The 26,939-nt window shown below is 32.0% G+C and overlaps 1 protein-coding gene across 3 annotated transcripts in view; it reads right to left on the minus strand.

Moving 5' to 3' along the window:
• The window catches only part of LOC114330332 (protein unc-13 homolog 4B), a 136,197-nt gene that overhangs the window by 99,570 nt on the left and 9,688 nt on the right, over positions 1-26,939 (minus strand). Inside the window, exon 2 of one of the 3 annotated variants that reach the window (XM_028279657.2) lies at positions 23,783-23,962. In XM_028279657.2, coding sequence (XP_028135458.2) covers positions 23,783-23,962 — 180 coding nt within the window. Of the gene's footprint in view, positions 1-5,028; positions 5,343-11,878; positions 11,941-23,782; positions 23,963-26,939 lie in introns of those variants that run through there. The other 2 variants (XM_028279687.2, XM_028279677.2) reach the window with 2 other exon arrangements.

Below are 26,939 nucleotides of genomic sequence, written 5' to 3' on the forward strand. Positions count from 1 at the left end.
GTTATAAGATGTAATTTTCATCACAATTAATTTAATCGAGGAAGAACTAAATAAATTAAATACTGCAGATATAGGTAAACCTCAAGTTTCGCTGGGTCCCATCAAATGTTGGAATAGCAGGTAATGAATATTGTATCTCCATCTCAATCCAATCTGTAAGTATGGGAATACCTCAATATTTGAGGAACAAATAGTTCAACTAGTGCATCCTTTCAATGATGACATATGGATGCCAAACTTGGACCCTAACTAAGTTAATATGAACAAACTAACCACAACAGAAAGGATAATGAAAAGGACAATAGGTTATACGACTGTTAGAGAAAAAAAGGAATGATGGGTAAGATCAAAAACAAAAGTCAAGGATATCACAACAAAAATTGACAAACTCAAATGGAGCTTTGCAGGTCACATTGCTAGACAAAAAGATCAACGTTGGAACGCCACAATACACCATTGAAGACTTAACAAAGGTAGATGGCCAAGAATAAGACCATAGAAGGGATGGGTAGATGATATCAAAAAGATAACCGGAACAAGTATGTTGCTCAGGGTAGAATGGAAGGAGTTTTAAGCTGCCTTTGACCAAAAATGGACGATAGAAGGCCAAGAATAAGAAGATATTTAAATACTTTCCTTCATATTGTTCCTATATCTAAATATATATTTTTCCATCATTAGAGATTATAGTCAGGTATCATTATGTTCTACTATCTGCAATTATTTTTCTATGATTTTGATTATTTTATTTTGTGTATTGTTTTATTATTTATTATCATTATTGTGCTCCCCTCTTCGTTTATTTTTATCTTTATATTCTCTATATTTTCCGTTAATTCCTGTGTTGTCAGTCTCTTCGGTTTTAAGCTATATGTTAGAAGAACTAGAAGAAAGTTATAGAAGAAAGTTTTTGAAATAATACCTTTGGGCCTTAAATTATTAGGTAATAATTTAAAAAGCCCACTGAACCCATTGCAGGAAACAAGGAGGTTTGGGTTATTAAGGTCCATAAAACTCAAAAAAACTGTCAAATATCTGGCCGGGTCAAAGTCATGGGAATACCTTATTTATCTGGTCTAATAGTATAAGTATTTTGGAGAATTGGTTCAAGTCAAATGGATTTAAAATTGAAATTTTCTTAATTTAGAACAAATTTTATGTTGTTTTCTAGAAAACATAACCTCACGACACCGCAAGGCTACTACAGTTAAATGGAAATTCTTTAGATTTCGTAGACGATATAGACCAGGACGCATCTGTAAAAATATTATTACATTTGGACGTTGAGAGGTGACTCAAATTTTTTTGCAGAAATTGCTTGAATATAACTCAAATAATAATATTTGAGTTATCCTCCCTCTCAAAAAGGTCCGGGACATTGTTTAAATAATCAAAATGTCAAAATATGAAGGAAAAATTCGATTTTTTTCTTCGTTTTTTGATTATAACTTTAAAAGTATTCATTTTCGAAGAAAGTTGTACTGACATAAAAGTTGTGTAATTAAATTTCCTACAATATAGAATTGGTTAAAAATTTAAAAAATAGTCACCCTTGTTGCAAAATAGCAATAATTGCGAAAAAACCAGACAAAAACAAGTATTCGCATTTTACGTTTTTCAACCATTTATGCTACACTTAGGACCTTCATATTTCACCCAGAAAAATTTTATGATACAGTAAAACAGTTCTGTAAATTTCATTAAGATCGGTTCAATAGATCTTGCAAAATAAATTTTGCAATCCAGCTTCCGCTAAAAAAATCATTTTTTCAAAATGTTACAGGACTGAAAATAAAGCAGATAGCAAGTTGAAATTTTTTTTGCGAATAGAAGTGTACTGTACCTTTCATCTGCAATTTTGCAAAATTAAAATCGATTAACTACCACGGCGTCAGGAATTTTTAAAATAAACATTAATCATTGGTGCTACGCGCAGAACAGCGGATAGTTTGCTCTGATTGGGCATTCCAATGACCTTTGATAATGATTGATACATTTTAATTTTTATTACATTTCGATATAAATAAATAAATTTGTTTATTGAAAAATAAAAACACATACTCTATCCTTTGAAATAACACTTTTTTTAGCAAAAACTTTCTTTGTTCACATATTTTAACTTAGAGAATAAAAATTAATTATTTTTAAACATATACAATTGTTTAAACAATATTTCACAAATAATAATAAAATAAGTTTGATTTTTGTGGAACTAAAATATTAAAATTCAACAAAATATAGAGTAAGAAAATAATATATTAGATAAAGATTAGAAGAAAGGGCCTAGCCGGGTAAGATGATGAAAAGTGCCCCCAACTCGATTCGAATTCCATATAGGCCGCCGTTTAGCGTATATAGTGAAACTCACTTTCTGAAATTTTTAGCTCCCTAGGTGGTCATGTGACCCACCTAGAGCCTAATTAGGGTTTTTATGTTTTTATTTTTTATCTCAGCCGCATCGAGAACTAGCGAAAAACTTTAAATAAAAAAACTGTAAGCTTTAAAAAGATCTGTCCGAAAAAAATCTGTCCGAAACGATCTGTCCTTTTTTTATTTTTGGCAGGAAATTTAAATTTTAGAACGATTTTAAAACTTTAAATGAGTATAAAAAAATAACTAAGACATTCGTTTTTACGAAAAAAATATATAACGTGTATTTTTGTATAATGGTTCACCCTGAATTTTTTCAAATTTTTAAAATTGGTAAAACGCACCTTTAAAAATAAAAAACCGCATTTTTTCGTTTTTTTTTTGTTTTTTGATTTAATTTTATACATGTTTTTCAAAAAAGGTAACACCGTCACTAGAATAGGTAAAACACTGAAAAATAATTGGTGTTTGCTTAATAAAAATTTTTTGTAACGTTATCCGTTTTCAAGATACAGGGCGTTGAAGAAAACAAAATTTTACACATTTTTTACGATTTTGCCGAAACTACTGGCAACATTGTAATAAAACTTGGCGGGTTTTAAGAAGTAGTTATTGTGCATGTTTTGACATACGATTAAGGATTTGATATTCATCATTGGCGCGCATAGGGGTAATGGTCTGAACTTTTCAAAGAAAAAAAGATAGTACGCCACTGACATATTTCAAATTAACAATCATTTTTGAGTTCCCCGTTCAATTTGCGATAAAAAAAACTATCTTCTCATTTTTTCATACGACGCGCCGTTTTGCTGCAAAAAATAAAATATCTTAACGCTTCCAAAATTAGTTTTTATAATGGATGTATGATTTTATGTAGATGTAGAAACTACTAGAAGTTCGAATACTTTGTAAGGGTTAAGATGTTTTATTTTTTGAATAAAAATGGCTCGTCGTATGAAAAAATAGAAAGATAGATTTTTTGTCACAAATTGAACGAGGAATTCAAAAACGATTGTTAATTTGAAATATGTCAGTGGCGTACTATCTTTTTTTTTTAAGTTCAGACCATTACCCCTATGCGCCCCAATGATAAATATAAAATTCTTAATTGTATGTCGAAAAATGCACAACAACTACCTCTTAAAACTTGCCAAATTTTATTACAACGTTGCCAGTAGTTTCGGCAAAATCGTAAAAAATGTGAAAAATTTTGTTTTCTTCAACTTGTATCTTGAAAATGGATGGCATTACAAAAAGTTTTTATTAAGCAAACCCCAATTATGTTTAGTTTTTTACCCATTCTAGTGACGGTGTTACCTTTTTTGAAAAATATGTATAAAATTGTATCAAAAAACGAAAGAAACCCCGAAAAAATGCGGTTTTTTATTTTTAAAGGTGCGTTTCACCAATTTTAAAAATTTGAAAAAATTCTGGGTGAAAAATTATGCAAGAATACACGTTATATATTTTTTTCGTGAAAACGAAATGGTTCTAAAATATAAATTTCCCGCCAAAAATTAAAAAAACAATTTTTTTCGGAAAGAACTTTTTAAAGTTTACAACTTTTTTATTTAAAGTTTTTCGCTAGTTCTCGATGCGGCTGAGATAAAAAATAAAAACATAAAAACCCTAATTAGGCTCTAGGTGGGTCACATGACCACCTAGGGGGCAAAAAATTTCAGAAAGTTAGTTTCACTATATATGCTAAACGGCGACCTATATGGAATTCGAATCGAGTTGGGGGCACTTTTCATCATCTTACCCGGCTAGGCCCTTTTGATGGAAATCAACTTGTGTGAATCGAACACCGCTGTCCTGCGCGTAGCACCAAAAATTAATGTTTATTTAAAAAATTTCCTGACGCCGTGGTAATTAATCGATTTTAATTTTGCAAATTGCAAATGAAAGGTATAGTAAGTACACTTATATAAGCAAAAAAAATTAACTTGCTATCTGCTTTATTTTCAGTCCTGCAACATTAAAAAAAATGATTTCTTTTTTGCGAAAGCTGGACTGCAAAATTTATTTTGCAAAATCTATTAAACCGATCTTAATGAAATTTACAGTGTTGTTTAACTATATCATAAAATTTTTGAGGGTAAAATATGAAGGTCCTAAGTGTAGCGTAAATGGTTGAAAAACGTAAAATGCGAATACTTGTTTTTGTATGTTTTTTTTTTCGCAATTAGTGCTATTTTGCAACAAGGGTGACTATTCTTTAATTTTTAACCAATTCTGTATTGTAGGAAATTTAATTACGTAACTTTTATGTTAGTACAACTTTTTTCAGAAATGAACAGTTTTAAAGTTATAATCAAAAAACCAATAAAGAATCGAATTTTTCCTTCATATTTTGACATTTTGATTATTTAAACAATGTTCCGGACCATTTTGAGTGGGAGAATAACTTAAATATTATTATTTGAGTTATTTTCAAGCAATTTCTGCAAAAAAATTTCACCTCTCAACGTCCATCTCAAAACAGATGCGCCCTGGACTAATATGAGATAGATGTTTCGGATTTCGGAATGATATTTGACAAAATACGAGACTTAAACACGAAAAACAGCCATTTCCATCCCTTATATTTATAAATTTAAATTAGTATGACTACATAAAATATGTTGTTGTTAAGAAAATAAGTACATAAATACCAACCTGTCGTGGTTAGATTCTAACGATTTTTTCTTCTGTAATGTAAAATATAAATTTTTCCACATCAGCTCTTCCGGCGTCTCCATTTTTAAACCAAAATAACAACACAACAGACCGTTTTTACACTTAAAAATAAAAAGTCTAATACTAATACGAGTGTACTTATTTTTGGACTGCCGCCTACACAGTACACAAACAATTCCAAGACTGAAGCCTCAGAGCATGAATAAGCGCAGATTTGGAGTAAAACAAATATTAACACTTTCCTAAAATTACACGACGAAAAACGAACTAATTATTAATTATACAAACAACGATATGGAAAATAAGACCACTTCTATCTGTCTGGAAACTGGTAAAGTTTGAATTTTGTCAGGTGTTTATCAGGATTGTCTCAGTTTGCCAAGTTTTCTGGCATTTGGTCGTCTATATAATTTGTTTATGTCGATAGTGATTGATTTTCATATGACATCCCAATTAATAATCCATTGTTTTTTAATTAGTAAGTCAGTGGTGCGTATTAATAAATATTAAAAGGGGACAATTTTAAGGAAAATCTTTTTAAATATTTGTATCATTTGTACAGCAGAAAAATCGGCAAAATAATCTGCATATGCTACCATAAGGTTTAAGATAGAATAGAATAGAAATATGCTTTATTGTCACTGAAAATTATACAAATTTTGTGGACAAAGCTTAATATAAAGTCAGAAAAAATAAATAAATAATAACAATAACAAATACAATTTTCTGAAATTTGATAAATCGTCAATATAAAAAAATAATACAAAAATATAAAATATAAGTTAATAGAGTAAAGAAAAAAAAACAAAATCGATATAAAATTAATAGAAATTGCAAAATGAACATAAAACAAAGTAAACTATAGACATAGGAACTAATAAGTTTAAGCTGCTGCATGTGACACCCAAATATACATAAGTTTGGTTACTTGTACATTACTGTAATTTCTTAGTTAGTCATTAAGAAACTCTTTTACTGAATAATATGGTCTTTTAGATAGATGAGCTTTTGTCATTTTACGGAACTTGGGGAAAGATGTTGCAGATTTGAGTGGTAAAGGAAAATGGCTGTATAGTTTTTTTGCGGAATATAATATAGATTTTTTTACTAACTCAGAGGACGGGATTGCTAAATGGACATCAAAAGTTGAATTTCTGGTGGAGTAGTCATGATGAGGCCTTGCTGGAAAGACATGCATGTGTTTACGAATTAAACAAACAGTTTCTAAAATATATAAAGATGGAAGGGTTAAAATTCCGTGATCTTTGAAGTAACTTCTGCAATGTGTTGTTCTTCTGGGGCTAAACAGATACCTTATTGCTCTTTTTTTGTAATTTAAAAATAGCATCTAATTGGGCAGCTGTACTAGAACTTCAAAAAGGAAGACCATATCGAAGATGAGACTCGAACAAGGAAAAATATGTTAGTGTAAAAGATGCTAAATTGAGTTCTTTCGAAACAGATCTTATAGCACAGCAGGCTGATGCGAGTTTCTTACTTAACAAATCGATATGAAGGGACCATTTGAGGTTGCTGTCTAAAAAAATACCAAGAAATTTTACAGAATCAGCGGTAGAGATCTGACTGTTATTAACAAGCAGGGGTTGAAGAGCACTTTTATAGGATAATGCTACTGTCTTATCCACGTTAAAAGAGAGTAAATTAGAGTCAGACCAGGTTTTTATCGTAAGCAAATCAGAAGTTATAGTTGCATGAAGAGATGCAATAGTTGATTGAGTAGCTCCAAGTGAAACTGGTATCATCAGCAAAAAAAAAAATTTTTTCGATCGATTTTTAAATTACTGATGTCATTTATAAAGATAAGGAACAGTAGAGGACCCAATACTGAACCTTATGGTACTCCACATACAATGTTTTTGAGACTAGAGTCAGTATCATTTGCTCTAACTAGTTGTTTCCTATTATTCAAGTAAGATTGGAACCAATTCGAAGAAATACCTCGAATTCCATAGAAATTTAGTTTTTTAATCAAAATGTCGTGATTTACACAATCAAAAGCTTTGGCATAGTCACAGAAAACAGTGGCAGTATAAAGATTATTGTTTAGTGCTTGGTAAACCTCATGAAGTGCAGAAAACGTGGCATCAGTGGTACATTTATTAGTTAAAAAGCCGAACTGATTTTGGGATAAGATGTTGTTATCAATGATAAAGGACATGAGTCGGGTTTTTATGAGTCTCTCAATAATTTTGGAGAGTACCAGTAGTAAGGCAATAGGTCTATAGTTGCAAGCATTAGATTTTTCACCACCCTTATGAAGAGGAATAATAATGGCTATCTTTAGGCACTCTGGGAATTTGCCTCTTTCAAAGGAATCATTAATTAGTGAGACGAGGACTTCCAACACATTTTCTGTGAGATTTGAGAAGATTTTTATGGATAGTCCATCAGTACTACAGGATGATTTGCTTTTGATACTATTGATCGTTTGGATCAGTTCAGATTTATCGATTGGTCTTATAAAGAATGAATTCGAGAACACTTCTGAATTAGAGAGATAGGAAATGGGATCTTTTTGCGGCAAAATAGTAGAAGTTATATTTAAGATAAGATGGAAAAGGAAAAGATCCAAGGAAAAAGAAGAATAGGGAGGCGTAGCATCTGATGGCTACGCAACCTATGTCTCCAAAGTCCGAATACCTATGATGATTGCCGACATCCGTCACGGAAATGACATTTGAAAAAGAAGAGGGCCATAAAAGAGGATCAGACGATGGGTAGTCCATTTCAACATCGAAATAATATTCACCCAATAACAGAATTGCTGAATGTTGAATTTCAAGGAAAGAATAGCCGATATAGCCACATTTCAAATGCTTCCAATTTTCTGCACACATCTTCGTTGAAGGTCCACGATTCAACACCATAAAAAAGGACAGAGACGACATCACAGCCATTCTTACTTTCATACCAAGAGACAGGCTGTGGCTCTTGAAGAAGACTCCCATCCAGTTAAAGGTGGATATAGCCTTTCCGATTCGTGCTTTTATCTCTTGATTATTGGTTGATGATTTTAGTAGGAAATAGTGACATCGACTTAGAAACAAAAACTGAACCAGTGGTCCCTGGAGATAAGCTCTTGAGGAAAAAGGTACTTAGTAGGATAAAAACAGAGTATCTCTGGATGGTGAAATTATTGTGAAAAGTAATAGTTTTAAATACCTAGGATCGGTTTTATAGTGTAATGGAAAAATAGATGGAGATGCTTGCAGTAGAAGTAGGATTGGATGGATGAAGTGGAAGGAAGCGTGTGATGTGTCGTGTGATAGAAAAATTCCAATGAAACTGAAGAGAAAATTCTATAAAATAGCCGTAAGACTAGCTATGGTGTACCGAACTGAATATTGGGCAGTTAAAATAAAAGAGGAACAACAAATGAGCCATGACAGGCAGAGTGGCCTAACTGATATTAACATTACTTTACATAATCAAAGAAAATGATCAGAAGCTAACAATGTCCGATTGTTTTAGTAATTTTATGTTGACCAAGAATCATTATTGGTCAACATACAATTATTAAAACAATCGGACATTTATAGCTTCTGATCATTTTCTTTGATTATGTAATGTTAAAATCAGTTAGGCCACTCTGGCTCTCATGGCCTCAAATGTATGTAACGGAAACAAGAATCCTTAAATGGATGAATGGAGTGACAAAAAAGGATAAATTTAAAAATGAGTATATACGGGAAGTCTAGGAGTAGCAGCAATTGATGCCAAAATGAGAGAGCATAGGTTAAGAAGATCGCCCAATAAGAAAAAATGTTTATCTGCGGGTTTTACGAAGGAGTATGAGGGGAAGACCAAACAAAACCTGAAGGAGACGGTTAGGCAGGACACGTCGGTAAAGGGGATTGCTATTATGATCCAAGACAGAAACTTATGAAGAAATATAATTAAGGAAACTGGCTCAGCATAGGGATTAGGCCAAAGAGAATGATGATGATATAAATTTTTGACATTTTGAAAAATCTTGATATAATTTTGCAGCATTTTGAGATCATATGAATTAGAAATTAATATTATACTCATAACAATCCAAAGTATGTAAAAGCCAATAATATGTAAAATCTAGTATTTTCATAAATGATTCCCATTTTTTATCAGTAAGCGGTTAAAAATCACTGCAAAAAGCAATTGTAACAACAATGGTGGGTTTAAAAATAGATTATTTTTATCGCTTAAAAGGTAAATAAGTGGTAAATTTGGTTCAAAACTTTCTCGTCTCATCGTGAATCCATTCTAGTTATTTTCCGTGGAAAAACCGTTCTATATGATTTAAGCAACAAACAATGTTACTTAAGACTTTACAATTATTTGCTTTTAGTCATTAAAGTTAGTTTTCCAGATTTACTTGAAGTAATAAACTAAAATCTATGTTAAAATTACCGGAAGGGATAAAAACGTTATTGGCAATGAAAAATATTACATGTAGATAAAAATTAGGCATTCAAAATGTAGTCGAATGGAATTTTTAAGGATTCAAAAACCCAACAAAGAAACATGAATACCAAAATGCTCTTTAAATAAAACTGAACGGAACCGAAGAGGAGGATACCTACTGCAAAGGAAGAATAGAGACAATTAAAAGCAATAATAATGATGAACTGCAGTAGAGAAAAAAAGGCAAGCTAAACTTAATCAACTTCACATAAACACCAGAAGGAAATTTATAACGAGAAGAAAATACAAGCGAATAGAATATGCTGAAGAAAACAAAGAGATGCTTTAAAAAAACAAGTACAAGCAATCCTAGAGCTTACCAACAGACAAGAAAGCAAAAAAAATTAAAAGGATTAAAGAACGCACACAGTCTTTTCGTCAAAGACATAGTACTTTGACGAAAACCTAAACGGAGACATTGAAAATGAACAAAACGAGACAATATAATTATACAACGGCACAACAGCACATTGAAAATCCGAATTATGAAGAAGTTGTTCAGGTATAAAAGAAATGAACAAACAATAAAGTGCCAGGGATGGACAGAATCTCAGCAGAATTATTAAAACATGGAGGATCCGAACTCTGGGGAAGAATTCATTATCTACTTATTTATTTATTTATTTATAGTAAATACAAATGACCTGGCCTCTTGAGAGTAATCCAGGTCGTTTCCTGATGGGATTACAATAGTTGATACATATAATTTTTATTTGAACAATTTTTAAATTTAATTTAACTAATTAATAATGGTCCTAATCTATTATTAATTCTGAAAATTATAAATTATAAATAATTCTAATAAATAATTCTAATAAACAATTTTAATAAACAATTCTAAACAATTTTAATAAACAAAATATAATTTTAAATTTATTTTTTTTTATTTTAAATTTTATTTATTTTTTTTTGTGAAAATAATATTGATAGTGCTTCCAGTTCTCATTTTTAGATGAGAAATGCCAGCACTATTAATCTAAAAATAGTCAGAAATAATTGTAAGTGTAGATCTATTTGACTTGTATAATATTCCCAATTGTATTTCGGTGAGCCTCAGACCCTTAGCCGAAAATATCCATTGAATTTTTTATTTTTGATTTATTTTATTTTATTTTATATTTAATATTTATTTTGAATTTTTAATTTTTATTATATAAATTATTTATTTAGTTAGGTTAAATATTTATTTTATTCTATTATCTACTAATATTAATATGGACCCTGGAGCAAATGCCGCAGGAATGGGCAGTTGGGCTTATTCCAAGATATAAAAAAGATATAAGAGGGAATGCCAGAATTATAGACCAAGGCCAATTAAAAAAAGCTTATGAATACAACATAGAACTAAATAAATTGCATAGAGACTTTAAAAAAAAGCTTTTGATAGTGTAAGAAGAAATAAAATGCTGAAGATATTCGTGATCTAGGCTAGGTATACCTAACAAATTATAAGCCTAATAAAACGCAGTTAGAGTAGATGGAGAACTGTCTCCCTTATTTGACATCAATGTAGGAATGAGGCAGGGAGACGCACTATTAACCATGCTGTTCATCCTAGTTCTTGAGGCAATCATCAGAAAAACAAATGTAACCGGCTATATAAATACCAAATCAGCACAAATTACTGTATATACATAGATGATGCATATAATATAGCTATCATTAGTATGAGGAGTAAGAAATTAATAATGGAAGTGTTCAAGGAAATTGATTCTGAGGCACTAAAACGAGTTACATTACTGTTAACAGAACACCTGACGATGAAAATAATATATTATATAAAAGTGCACATAAACAAAAGGGGGTAGGCGCAAAATCTTGGTCCAATGCTATTTAAACGTATTCATTTTTTTCATTTGCAAATGTAAGTATTTTTGAAAAATTTAAACGTAGAATGAAAGATTACATTATTACCGAGGGCCGAAAATCCCTGAAATCTTCTATAATGTTTATTTTAATAAGTTACAGGGGCGAAAAAAAAAAGAGAAGTGTGATTTTTAATTTCAAATATTTCATTCAAAAGAAACTTTTTGTTTATTTTAAGGGACTTTCGGTCCTCGATAATAATGTAATATTTCATTCTGCGTTTAAATTTTTCATAAATATGTATTAGTTTTCTTAGGATTCGAAAAAATGAATGCACTTAAATAACATTGGACCAAGATTTTGCGCCTGCCCCCTTAAGAAAGAATGGCATAATATATCGGCAAATAAATTTTGAAAAGTTAAAAGTGGTTTAAATTATTTTTCAAAAATATAAAAAAAAAAACAGAATATTGTCACATTGTGTAATATTGTAATTGCATAAAAATAATACATGATTTAAATTTATTAAAAAATATATTTAAAAATATTTCGAACATACCTTTTGACTCTTCCAATCTTTTTAATGACTTTTCGAAAAAACAGCATCTTTCCGGTTCGCTAAAATCCCACTTCACTTTCCTACGATCGCACAAAAACTTCTAATGATTTTTTAAGAGTATGTATAATTTATTTATACCTGACAACAAAAGGCGGCCATTTTTGCCGGATGCGCAAAATTAATCACAAAAATGTAAACATTTATAATCTGGTGTGGCGATTTGTGGTCATTTACCGTGATAGATGCATATAAAAATCCCCGAAGAGGTCTTTATTTACCAACAAAGCGTTCACCGCAAATAGTAAAGAAGAGATATTGAGGTAGGATACGTACATTTATGTTGTACTCACTCACCGAACGATAAGTTATTATCGTTATATCTGTCTGTAGGCAGAAAAAAGACCAAATTGTTGAACAACGGTCCTAGAACTAGAATTACTAATCTTATTACTATTGATATCAGGTTTGTGGACCTGGACCGTGTAACAGGAATTGATAAAACTTATATATTTGTTGCGATGGACCAGGACCGTATGATTGTATATGTACATGTATACAGGGTGTCCATAACTGATATTTACAGAACGTTGATATTCACGTTTTGGCACATAATATTTTTATAACGTGGATGACCCGACACTGACAGTATCTCCCAAATATGCAGAGAAATAGAAGAACTTCGTTGTCGATATGAACTAAGATATTTATTTTAAACGGTCAAACTCCTCACCAGAGAGTTTAAATTTCAAATGGTCTGTGATGGATAAGCATAATAATAGGGGAGGAAAGTATGCTAAATTTGCAGTCACTCGAGCGTTATGGGGACCTATTGGGTTGTAAAGATTAGCTCCTAAAACCAAAAAAAGTTAAATAAAGTTTTGCATTTTAGTGGGGACTTTCCATTTTTAACTTAATTTTCTATTTCCAACAATCGTTTTTTCCGATTATAGCGCCATTTATCCATAATTCGAAAAAATGTCTCGAATAAAAGTTGCGTATTTTTACGTAAAGAATCCAAATCTTCAATAAAAATGTGGGGCTCCTATTTAAGATTTTCAAGTAACGCCCCACCCTACCACTGTGGGGGGTCCCGTTTGGTAGCATTCGATATATTTTATAAAAGGATTGCGAGGTGATAAAGAACATCAAAACAAAAAAGCTGGAATATTTTAGCCAATAAGGTACGGATAGCTGTGATGATAGCCAGCCTCCGATAGGAGAAGGAACTACAAGAAGAAGAAGAATGAGACTCCAGCAGAAAATCTATGGTCCTCCGACTACCCTAGAGAACCTGTCCTGCTCTTTCAAGTAAAACATATGTACAATTAAATCTGTTAAGAGAAATAAATCCCCAGGAATTGACAATTGACACAATACCAGAGAAATGCTGCAGTCACTAAGTGACAAAGGATTGCATAACATATATTCTATCTGTGTCTCTGTTTGGAATTCAGAAAAATGGCCAACTGGCCATTGGTAACTACATTTTGTTAACGAGTTATGAAGAGGTAAATCCCGTCATATCGCCACTGTATGCATAATTATTCTTCATCTTGTAGATTAGTCGTTTGTGTTAGACTCTCTCGAATGTTTTGATTTGCATCCAGGAAACCCTGCTCATGTGTACTGCTTCTCGTTCAAGCCTGCTGTAAGGAAAACGGAATCCAGGCCGTAGAAGAATGTCATGGTTGCGGAATTTGAGAGAGTGGTTTGGCTGCACCACTAATGAACTTTTTAGGTCAGCTGTAAACAAGGTCAGGGTAGCCTTGATGATTTCAAATCTCCGAGAGGAGTGGCACAAGAAGAAGAAGAAGTGGGTGCCATTGTTGCTCGTTTTAGCCTTCTAAAGAATGGAAAAAAATCTGGAGCGAATGGAATCAATCCAGAACTTATTAAATGAAGATCAGAAAAGCTGGCTAAATAAGTGACTTTCTCTCTCTAGTTCCATTCCTCCTTGTGGAGTAGTCAGTGCTTATGCGTTTCTTGGCCAAAAGTGCAAGATTGCTGACTGACTCGGTCAGCGTAAAATAAGTGCACTAGCCACTAGCTAATAAAAATTATACGATAATGGAAGCTAAACTTATATACATATTAAAAGAGATGGATCACTCCTAATAGTACGGGATCCGAATATAGGTCGATCTCTACCCATCTGCTTGCCGGATGAAACATTGTTTTTATTACATTTCATACATAGACAAAAAAATATTTCTAGCATGGGTTGCCTATCAAAATCGTGTCATAGCTATGCTTAAGGGGGGCCGTAGGGGTTGAAATCAATATTTCAAGCACATTTTTTTAAAGTATGGTAGAATTATTTTATTTTTAAATTTTTTTAAATTAAATAGGCATATTCAGTACAATTCATAGATTATTCAAGAAAAAATTCAAGAAAAAATATTGAAAATAAGCCAACGGCGGTAAATTTTTAAAGACACCTCAAAATACAATGAATTTTGCGGTGGACATCAGAACTCATCATTGGATTATGGTAAACAAAAAATTAAAAAAGATTTTATTAGCTTATGAGTTTTTCGAGGTAACGCTGTCGAGTTTTTTTAGTTTTATCGAATTTTGACTTTTTGATATCACTCAGAAGTCAAAACAACGATTTTTTTTGCAAAAAGGTTGAAAATCAACATACAGTAAAACCTGCCACATCCGGATCAATGTGGCGACAGACCGATCCGGATATGAAAAAATCCAGATATTAAGACCACTACTTCTTTTATAGTCTCTGAAACGTTTTCTCCTTCATACATTCCAGTAATCAACGCCGTCAATAACTTTCGTCGATAGACACTTTTTATAGTTTCTATAATACATCATTTCGCCATCTTTTAGTTCTTCTTTTAGTGCGTTGTCCAACAACAGGACTGCCTTTCTCGGTAGATTTCGGTAAATCCGGAGGGCGCAGAGCCGTCCGGATATATGGGGAGGTCCGGATATGACAGGTCCGGATATGGCAGGTTGTACTGTATTTATTATTATTAAACAAAAAATAATCATAAAACAAGAAATATCCCGACAGCGTTACCTCAAGGAATGTCTAAAGAAAATATATACAAAATTCCAGGTGGGTTGGTCAAGTAGATTTGAGTTACAATGTCTCCAGCCTACAGCCTTTGAAAAAAGCAGTTTTGAGAAAAACGCGTTGTTTTGTCAACTTTTATTTTCAATTTTTTTTGTCTGTCAAATCGTAAAGTGATGCACACCGGAATATGTTCTTGAATCGCGGAGTAATTTACAAACGAAAATGAGAACAGCTGTTGACCGTTTCTCACAACGCGCAAGCACGCTGGCGCTAACTTGCTGCAAAGGGAGTCGAAGGTAGGGAGGCAGGGAGATAGTGCTGAATATCCCTACCTTCGACTCGCTTTGCAGCAGGTTCGCGCCTGCACGCTCGAACGTAGTGAACAACGGCCAACAGCTGTTCATATTTTTTTTTGTAAATTACTCCGCGATTCAAAAAGATATTCCGGTATGCATCATTTTACGATTTGACACGCAAAAAAGAAATTGAAAATAAAAGTTGACAATACTTAAACGCTTTTTCCTCAAAACTGCTTTTTTCAAAGACTGTAGACATTGTAACTCAAAAACTACTTGACCGACCCACCTGGAATTTTTTATATATTTTCATTAAACATTCCTTGAGGTAACGCTGTCGAGATATTTTTTATGCTTATTTTTTGTTTAACAATAATAAATATGATGATTTTCACCCTTTTTTGCAAAAAAAAATTCGTTGTTTTGACTTCCGAGTGATATCAAAAAGTCAAAAGTCGATAAAACTAAAAAAACCTAACAGCGTTACCTCGAAAAACTCATAAGCTAATAAAATATTTTTGAATTTTTTGTTTACCATGAGCTAATGATGAGTTCTGGTGTCCATCGCAAAATTTATTATATTTTGAGGTGTCTTCAAAAATTTGCCACCGTTGGCTTATTTTTCAATATTTTTCTTTAAATTTTTCTTGAATAATCTATGAATTGTACTAAATATGCCTATTTAATTTAAAAATAAAATAATTATACATACCATACTTTTAGAAAAAGATGTGCTTGAAATATTGATTTCAACCCCTTGCCTTAAGCATAGCTATGACACGATTTTGATAGGCAACCCATGCTAGAAATATTTGTCTATGTATGAAATTTAATAAAAAAATGTTTCATCCGGCAAGCAGATGGGTACATTTTGACCTCCTATTCGGATCTGACCATATATTTGATACCATACCTAAAATGAGAAACAAAATAGAAGTGCTGAAAAATGGGGATCTCTTTCTAAGGCCGTTTTTGTAATTTTCAAAGTCTGTTGGATTGCCCTTTTTGTGTAATAAAATGGTAAGTGCACTGTACCTCCTTGGATATGTTTCACTTTGGTGTAAGCATAAGTTGAACAGTTCCTTTATATTCTTTTAGTCCGTTCCCTCCAATCTTTGCGGCTTCTACAAACGATATTTTCTTCTCACGAAGCGTTATTCCTTTTCATTTTCTTCAGTGCGTCCACTCTTTCGTCTCTGGGATATTTATTTAGAAACAGTAAATGAGGAAAGGATGAAAAGGCAAGAATTTGATAAAACCTGAAATGTTTTCATTTGGTGAATATCCGCTGTTTAAAAATAATTTTGTAAAAATACTTTTATACATTTTAAACAGTATTTATGTGTGTTTTCAGAGTATTTTTGATATTTCTATTGGGTTAGTTATGCAAGATATCCGGTGGAATGACCCGAAATCAGTCGAATGTAACAATTTACATGGCCTACGATAAAAGGATGATTCACCATGTATAATTATGTTACTTTTTATGTGTTATTATAGTAAATCGAAGGTAAGTACTCTATTTTTACTTTACAGAAAATCTTATAAATCTGCCTTGACTGAAAATTAATTATTACTATATGAAAATTATGAAATCTTTGATATTTTATTGTAATTTTGACATCAATAAAGCAAATAATAAGAAATCCAATAAGATCACATTTTTTTAAAATATAGTTTGGAAATAAACTTCTGCTTCCAATGACTATTTATTTTGTATATATAAGTGTTGAACCGTGTTGATAGACACAAACTACACTCACCGGCACAAAATTCCGCCTCTAAAAATTTTTGACAATTTGACAATTTTAGTTTGTTAGTTTGACAGTTTGACAATTTTATAACTTTATTATTTGTACTCCGGATTTTCAAGATTCTTAGATCAGCTTGTAGGTAAATGTATTGACATCGTTTGTTTTTATTCCCGGAACAAAATTTTTTGCTTAGATGGCATTATACGGGGATGAATGGAAGCATTGTATTTTCTCCTAATTTTAAAAAAATTCTGTGGAAAAATTAAAGAGCTGATTTTGTCTCATACTCCTTTCGTATTATCTTGGAGGTATCCCTAAGATTTTGTTTTTTGAATTATCCGAATATCTCTCGTCTTGTAAAAACTGTAAATAAAAACACTGCTTTGAAGGTTTATTTAATTAAAAAATATCAAACGCACTAAAATTAACAACACAAAACAAAATTAACAGTACAACAAAATTATCAATAGCGGGTATGTCCACCTTTAGCAGCAACGACTGCTCGCAATCTGTTTGGCATCGAATAAATACGTTGTGTTTATTATACTTGCCTGTGAAATAGTCCGATATTCCCCTACCAAAGCCATAATTGTACCAAATTTTCTGGAGGTCTACGCTGAAGGCGAATAGCCATTTTCAATTCATCCCATAAATAGTCGATAAAATTGAGATCTGGACTGCATGCGGGACTTTCTAATTTGATGAATTCAACCTATTAACCCGGTCTATATAGACATTTGAAATAACAAAAATTGCCGGAGAGCCAAATTTTGGTGGAGAGCTAGGGTATACCATAACAAATAAAGTTTTAAAAGTCCCCATCGATCCCATGTGTGCAACAAAAGTTATTCGGGGTTAAAGGTCAAAATTTGAGATTTTTTGGATTTTTCTCGAAAACGGTAAGTTCTATCAAAAAAGAACCTTAAACCAAAGTTGTAGATCTTAAAATTCTCTAAAAAAATAGTCCTTACCATTTTTTCCCTATAAGTTGCCATTCCTGAGATATCGCGATTCTAAGAGTCACATTATACATGATATGCACACGTTTCCACACCACCTGTGAGGTAGTGTACTCGGCGCAGTTTTTTTACCGTGGTTTTCCCTGTAGGCCTACTCCACTAACTGTTTTGACAATTTTAGGATAATTTAGGGAAACAATACCGGTTAAGTTCTAGATATTACCTTATTATTGATATTGATTATTGATATTGCTATTGATTATTAGGTTAACTATTGTTTTGATTGCTTTAGATATTTTAATCAGATTCATATTCTTGAAAGTCTACTTCAACAGTCAAGTCTTCTTCGATTTCATCTTCTTCCTCTTCCTCTTGCTGGATGTTCAAAAATTGACCCGTGTTGAGCTGGCCCCCCCCACTTGCAAAAATTAAAAAACAAATAGCCCTGATTTATGAGCTATTTATGAGCTCTCATATTCCGCAAACTAAAAATTTTGAGCTCGTTCCACTGAGCAGGAATTTAATACCCTAGTGGGGGGGGCTGAGTCAGCCCCCCCCACTACTGTAAAATAGGAATATTGAATCGGTTTTTGCGGCAGAATTACGAGCTATTTATGAGCTCTTGAAATTATATACTTTCGATTTTTGAGCTCATCCCCTTCACCCCCAAACAACCCTTTAATTGATTTAACTTAAGAGAAAGATGCTGAGAAAACTTAAAATATATCGTATTGCGGATATAATTCATATAGCTTATATACTCTAAGAATAAACTATTAAATCAAGAGCATTTCGATTATTGAGCTACAACCCCTTCGCAAGAAAACCACCCTATCTTCCCGGCTTAAGAGAAAGTTGTACTTAAAATGCATTCAACTAATTATTTGGCGACTACATATCATTTAATAATTTATAACCTTCCAAATTACGCGCATTTAGAACAGTAAATTGCAATTTATTTTGTATAGTGCAGTCACTGAAGGTAAAAATCAACGATTACCTTCAATTTCGGTGAACCTTCATCGATTTTCACGAAAATTGGTCAGTAGTTAGAGGATACGTCAAGAAACAAAGGTGACATGGTACCACCTTGCGCCTTTACCCTGAGGGTGGATACCGCCCCTTCTCGGGGGTGAAAATTATTTTATAAAAAATAAATGCACAAATCAATAAAAGAACAAATTAAAAGCAAAATTCATTATATAAAGTTAATAAAATAAGTCAATACTTTTTAAGTTATTAAAGATCAAAGATTTTAATTATTTGTGAAAAAAATGCATGTTTTGGAGAGGTTTTTTGTAAATCACTGAAAAACTTTAAGTTTTTACAAAAAAGTTAATAATAGTTTAATTCGTATAGCTTATATTCTAAGAATAAACTCTTAAATCACGCGTCTTTCGATTATAGAGCTACAACCCCTTCGCAAGAAAACGACCCCATATTCCCGGCTTAAGAGAGAGTTGTTCTTAAAATAATTTAAATTAATTATTTTTCGACTACATATCGTTTAATAATTTATGAGCTTGCAAAATATACGCATCTCAATTATTGAATTGCCATTTTCTTTCTATAGTGCAGTCACTGAAGGTAAAAATCAACTATTACCTTCGATTTCGGCAAATCGCCATTTATTTTCACGAATTGACAATAACAACTTGGGGTTTTAGCCTGGGGTATATGTCACCCCTTCTCGGAAGTGAAAATTACTTTATTAAAAATAACCCCACAAATCGAGAGAGGGACAAATTGTAAGCAAAATTTGTTATATAATGTGATTAAAATAAATCAATACTTTTTGAGTTATTAAAGATCAAATATTTTGATTTTTGGAAAGAAAATGCATGCTTTAGAGCGATTTTTCATAAATGACTCAAAAACTGTAAGTTTTTACAAAAAAGTTTTCATCACTAAAATTGAAGCTAATAAGAAATATAATAAATTGCTTACTTGAAAAACCCTTTAATGTTAATTTAAAGTAAGTTATTGGTAATTAAATGTATATTTTTTTCCGCGACTGTTCAAATCTAAGGGTTCAAGCTTAAATAACGGGAAAGAGATGCATTTTATAACACTTAGGTACTAAATACTTGTCAAAGTACTAAGAAATACCTATGAAAAATAAGATCCAGAAAAAGTTGATAGTATCAAAATCCGCTCACCAATTTTCGTGAAAATGAATGGAGATTTACCGAAATCGAAGGTCATAGTTGATTTTTACCTTCAGCGACTGCACTATAGAAAGAAAATGGCAATTCAATAATTGAGATGCGTATATTTTGCGAACTCATAAATTATTAAACAATATATAGTCGACAAATAATTAATTTAAATTATTTTAAGTACAACCCTCTCTTAAGCCGGGAATATGGGATGATTTTCTTGCGAAGGGGTTGTAGTTCAATAATCGAAAGGCGCGTGATTTTAGAGTTTATTTTTAGAATATAAGCTATACGAATTAAACTACTATTAACTTTTTTGTAAAAACTTACAGTTTTTTAGTGATTTACAAAAAACCTCTTCAAAACATGCATTTTTTTCACAAATAATTAAAATCTTTGATCTTTAATAACTTAAAAAGTATTTACTTATTTTATTAACTTTATATAATAAATTTTGCTTTTAATTTGTTCTTTTATTGATTTGTGCAGTTATTTTTTATAAAATAATTTTCACCCCCGAGAAGGGGCGGTATCCACCCTCAGGGTAAAGGCGCAAGGTGGTACCATGTCACCTTTGTTTCTTGACGTATCCTCTAACTACTGACCAATTTTCGTGAAAATCGATGAAGGTTCACCGAAATTGAAGGTAATCGTTGATTTTTACCTTCAGTGACTGCACTATACAAAATAAATTGCAATTTACTGATCTAAATGCGCGTAATTTGGAAGCTTATAAATTATTAAATGATATGTAGTCGCCAAATAATTAGTTTAACGCATTTTAAGTACAACTTTCTCTTAAGCCGGGAAGATAGGGTGGTTTTCTGGCGAAGGGGTTGTAGCTCAATAATCGAAATGCTCTTGATATAATAGTTTATTCTTAGAGTATATAAGCTATAGGAATTATATTCGCAATACGATATATTTTAAGTTTTCTCAGCATCTTTCTCTTAAGTTAAATCAATTAAAGGGTTGTTTGGGGGTGAAGGGGATGAGCTCAAAAATCGAAACTATATAATTTCAAGAGCTCATAAATAGCTCGTAATTCTGCCGCAAAAACCGATTCAATATTCCTATTTTTAAGTAGTGGGGGGGGCTGACTCAGCCCCCCCCACTAGGGTATTAAATTCCTGCTCAATGGAACGAGCTCAAAATTTTTAGTTTGCGGAATATGAGAGCTCATAAATAGCTCATAAATCAGGGCTATTTGTTTTTTAATTTTTGCAAGTGGGGGGGGCCAGCTCAACACGGGTCAAAAATTGTTCAAATGTGACTGAGTCATTGGTCTCTTCATTAAAATCACAGGAGTCTTCTTCTGTTGTACTAAACTGGACATTTGAGCAAGACTGACCTTGGCAGTTGGTACACGCTAGAGAACACAGCAACCCGACTTTTTTACATCCACATTTGGCACTACAACATTTTTTGCAATTGCAAAAAATAGTGTTAAGGAGTTTTTCTGGAGCAGGTGGGAGTAAGGTTTTAATCGGTTCCAGAGTATTATCTATTAATTTCCAACCCCAGTCTTCTGGATTCAGTTCATTGCCTAGCCATGTTTGAACTTGATAATATACTCGATATAAATGTTAAAAAAGCAGATGCTGATTTTGGAGGAAGACATGATAGTTGTACTTGTTTCTTGTTTCGCGTATTTTTTACAAAAGTTAAGTATCGGTATTTATCAAGACAACTAATTTTTTGGAGCTCCATAAACCCCAAGAAGAAAGCGAATTCCTTCCGTAATTATTATTTGCGGTGTGGAATCAAGTTCTGTAAAAAGTTTACAGCAGTCAGTCAAATCTTTTTTTTTTCGAATAATATAAGTATGACGTTTTGCCCATTCTGTACATTGCTGACGTAGTGTCGCAGCCGGTTATCGCATGTAAAAATAAAATGTAATTTTGGCATTTGGGATAAGCCGATAAACTTTTCGAAGAATATAATATCTCTGTTAGCTCTTGAGCCCTTTCAGGTTTCAGAAAATAAATAACTTTATCTACTGGAGTCCTTGCAGTAAGCAGTACTAACAAATCAACATCTTCACCAACTACAATTATTGTGTTTGTTGTCTTAAATTTTTCAATTGCTGTCTCAAATTATAAGAACATCTGCGTCATTTTTAGCTTGTTTTACTTCAATATTCGCAGCTGTTAATTTGTCAGTTAACATGGAAATGAAAAGAGATTATTATTAATGTTAGCGAAAAATTGTTGTTGATTCGCTGGAACTGTTATATTTTCATCAAAGATAATCTCGGAACCCGATGATGTTTCTGTAGTTCGACGACGTTGTTCTGCAGCTTTAATATTCTTTGTTGAGTCACTGTAGCCGTCAAATACCACTGTCACTGTAAGCCCGTAATGTCTGCTAAATGGTAGACGCTTCTAATAAGTGTGTATGTACTTATATTCACTTGAACTGAACCTTTAGCACTCAAAGAAACAGCTAATATGAACAAGACCTACGGACAATACTGTAGCCATTGTTTACAATAGACAATCTGTTCTTTTTTAAACAATGGTATAGCCAAATGTTTTTCAAGGCCACGGTGGATAGAGAAAATTCAGTTTGAGACTGATTGTCTTTTGAAGAAATATTTTCAGAATAGTATAATATATTATATAAAAGAGATACGAATAGGCATTTATACTACTTGTCTTAGGTGCCACATTATGAATACATGGCTTATATGTGCATATAATATATAAAGTAACTTTTATTAAAATCGCGATATCTCAGGAATGGTAACTCTTAGGAAAAAAATTGTAAGGAGTATTTTTGTAGAGAATGTTAAGATCTACAACTTTGATTTAATGTCTTTTTTTGATAAAACTTACCGTTTTCGAGAAAAATCCAAAAAATCTCAAATTTTGACCTTTGACCCCGAATAACTTTTGTTGCACACATGGGATCGATGGGGACTTTTAAAACTTTATTTGTCATGGTAAACTCTAGCTCTCCACCAAAATTTGGCTCTCCGGCAATTTTTGTTATTTGCTAACTATTTTGATGTCTAAGTTGACCGGATTATATATTTAAGATATTTATGTTCATGAGTCAAGCAGTGTTTTTATTTACAAAAAACTGTGCAGCTCTTACAAGAAAAGTGATACTCGGATAATTCCAAAAACAAAATCTTAGTGATGCCTCAGGGATAATATGAAAGGAATATGAAACAAAATCTGCTCTTCAATTTTTCCACAGAACTTTTAAAGTTATGAGAAAGTTTTTTTGTTTCTGGAATAATACTCAATGCATGTACCTACTAGCTTGAAAATCGGAGTACAAATAATAAAGTTATAAATTATCAAACCTAATCAAACATTTTTAGTGGCGGAATTTTGTGCCGGTGAGTGTATTTGAAACACTAATCAGAGCAATAAAACATACAAATACAAAAATATCACTACTAAAATGCTGCCAAATAAAACAAAACAAAAACAAACCACTAAAGAACTAAAAAAAGGTTGTAGTTTATTACCAATGCTTTTTATTGGCAACGAAATTTTTAGGTTGTTTTATTTTTTCATTAAATATACTTTTTTGCGCGTTTCTTTTTTCACTGAGGCGAAGGAACGCTGCAGATCATCTTCCGATAAACTGTTTTTTAACCTTATTTAATTTTGATTTTTAATTCCACCACACTATTGTTAATAATAAATTCTCCAGCTAATATAAATCCCAACCCAAACTCAAACTTACCTTACATCGCACACAGGATGAATCCTCCTGTTTCTCCACCGCAACTTCCAAATCCCCAACTTTTCGTCACTGTATTTCTTCTCCGCCACTTTCTGCCTTAACTGTTTATTCACCATCGCGTTTCCATTGCTCTTGCGCCGGATCTTAATCATTTTCAGCTGGTTCAAACACTTCCAATACCTAAACAAAACATTTTCGTCAACAATCATCACGAATTAATAAAACATTCAACAAAGAACGGTATGAAGAGATTTTCTGTGGATGAAGGTAATGATTACTGTTAGGTACGTGCAGACAGGAAACACGCTGGATGGACGCAGATACAAGTAAATTTTTTCTTTTCCGATGTGTTAATATGCAAAATGACGCAAACCTTTCCGAATTGAAATACTTTTGGTTTTGGTCATCTTTTCTTTGTCAAGGGCCACAGGTGTTTGCTGAACGTAAAATGGATTTGTAATAGTGTTTGATTAGTAATATCTTACAGGACCGAATTTTTTTATACTTGATTTAGAAATGCATGATTGTACACTTTTTATAGCAGAAGTTTAAATACAGGACCATTCAATGCAAAAAAATTATTATAAATGTTGATAATAATTTTCAAACTGAGTAATATATTATTAGTGGAGTCACTGAAGGTTTTCACCTCCGATTTCGTTGAACCTTCATCAATTTTCATGAAAATTGGTAAGTAGTTAGAAGATACCTCAAGGAACAAAGGTGACATGATGTTAACTTGCGCTTTTACCCTGGGGGTGATTGCCACCCCTTCTCGGGGGTGAAATTTTTTTATTAAAAATAATACCAGAAATCGATAGAGAGGCAACTTCTAAGCAAAATTTGTTATATAAAGTTATTAACATAAATCAATACTTTTTGAGTTATTAAATATCAAAGATTTTATTTTTTCTTAAAAAAATGCATGTTTTAAAGCTGTTTTTCACGTATTACTCAAAAACTATAAGCTTTTTTAAAAAAGTATTATTACTAAAATTAAAGATAATAAAAAATTTAATACAGTCCCTACTGAAAGAACTAAACTAATGTTATTTTAAAGTGAGTTATGGGTAATTGAATGTATATTTTTTTCGACGAGTACTCAAATCTAAGTATTCAAGCTTACATAACGGGAAAACGATGCATTTTCTAGAATATACTTGTTAACACTTGTCAAAGTACTTCGGAATACCTATCAAATGAGATTCAGTAGAAGTTAATAGCATCAAAATTAAGCAAGTTATGATGAAAATAAGAGAACCCTTTCGATTTTTTTAGGAAAAAGTTAAAAACTAAACATACGCCATTTCCGCAAAAATTAAAATTTGTAGTAATCCTCACAAGAATTTCTTTATGTTATCATAGTTAATTATTTCAACAAATTTGACCGGTTTAGAATGCATATTTTTGAAAAAAAGGTATAATTTAAAAAAATCAAAATTTTTAGAATTATCGTACTTTTCATTTTCTTTTGATAATAACTCCAAAAATACTCAATATACGTAAAAAATGATAAATAACTAAATTTTAGTTTTTTCTGTAACAAATACTATACCCATTTTACTATTTTCGTAGAGTAAAAAATAACCGAGATAGAAACGTTTAAAATTTCAATTTTGCTGCGAGAACCATGTAACCGGGGCCATTTAACCTTGTATTTTTAAAAAATAAGAGGTATAAATGACTATTTTGACGTTTTTTAATAGCTCTTGGAATAAAATTTTAACCAGTTATTAGATGAACTAGCTACTTTAAAATTTAACGGAGTTATTTACAAAAAAACAATAACATTTTTTAGAAAATTTTTTAAAAGATACATTTTGAAACATTTTTGGTGCATAAACTTTAATGCTATCAACTTGTTCGAGCACTTATTTGATAGATATTTCAATGAGCTTTGACAAACGTTTAATAAGTTTATGTTATAAAATGCATCATTTTCCCGGTATTTAAGCTTGAATACTTAGATTTGGGTACTCGACGAAGGAAATATACATTCAATTACCTATAACTCACTTTCAGTTAACATTGAAAGGTTTTTCTAGTAAGAAATTTATTTAATTTTTTATTAGCCTCAATTTTGACAATAATAACTTTTTTGTAAAAACTTATAGTTTTTGAGTTATTTATGAAAAATCGGTTAAAAACATGCATTTTTCTCACGAAAAATTAAAATCTTTGATCTTTAATAACTCAAAAAGTTTCGATTTATTTTAATAACTTTATATAACAAATTTTACTTATAATTTGTCGCTCTATCGAATTGTGGGGTTATTTTTTATAAAATAATGTTCACCCCCGAGGAGGGGTGGCATCCACCCCCAGGGTAAAAGCGCAAGTTGGCACCATGTCACCTTTGTTCCTTGAGATATCCTCTAACCACTCACCAATTTTCGTGCAAATCGATGGAGGTTCAACGAAATCGGAGGTAATAGCTCATATTCACCTTCAGTGACTGCACTATATAAATTATTAAAAAATTCACAATAAAGTCTAAAATGCTAAAAAAAGCAGAAATAGAAGCTAATAAAAGCATGTTAAGAATATAATGAACAACATATTATAATCAGCCCAAAGTCGTCCACTGCTGAACATAAGCCTCCTAGAAAAACTTCGATTCAGATCTATCTTGCGCTGCTGCAATCCAGTTGGTACAAATCATCTATATGTCGTCAGTCCATCTTGTGGATGGTCTTCCCGGGTTTCGTCTATCCGCTCTCAGTCTCCACTCCAAGATTTTTTGGTCCACCTATCAGCTTTCATTCTAGCGACGTGTCCTGCCCACTTCCATTTAATTTCGGCTATGTGTTTTATAATGTCTTCTACACTTCTTCTACGAATTTCTTCGTTTCTTGACAACAATGATATTTCCATTCTACGTTGCGTCACTTGTAGTTTTCGTGCAGATATCCTTGTTAGAGTAAATGTCTCTGAGCCATATGTAAGAACAGGCAGGACCCATTGATTAAAGGCTCTTCTTTTTAAGCTGATTGGTATATCACTTTTAAAAATATCACACAGTCTTCCATATGCTGCCCATCCCAAAGTTATTCTTCTTATCAGCTCAGCAGTTTGATTGTCTCTGCTCATTTTTACCATATGTCTAAGGTATGTGCAGCTGTCACAATTTCAATTTCGACCTCTTCTACCTTTAAAC

The sequence above is a fragment of the Diabrotica virgifera genome, chromosome 7 (genome assembly GCF_917563875.1).
Source record: "Diabrotica virgifera virgifera chromosome 7, PGI_DIABVI_V3a".
Classification (NCBI taxonomy): Eukaryota; Metazoa; Arthropoda; class Insecta; order Coleoptera; family Chrysomelidae; genus Diabrotica; species Diabrotica virgifera.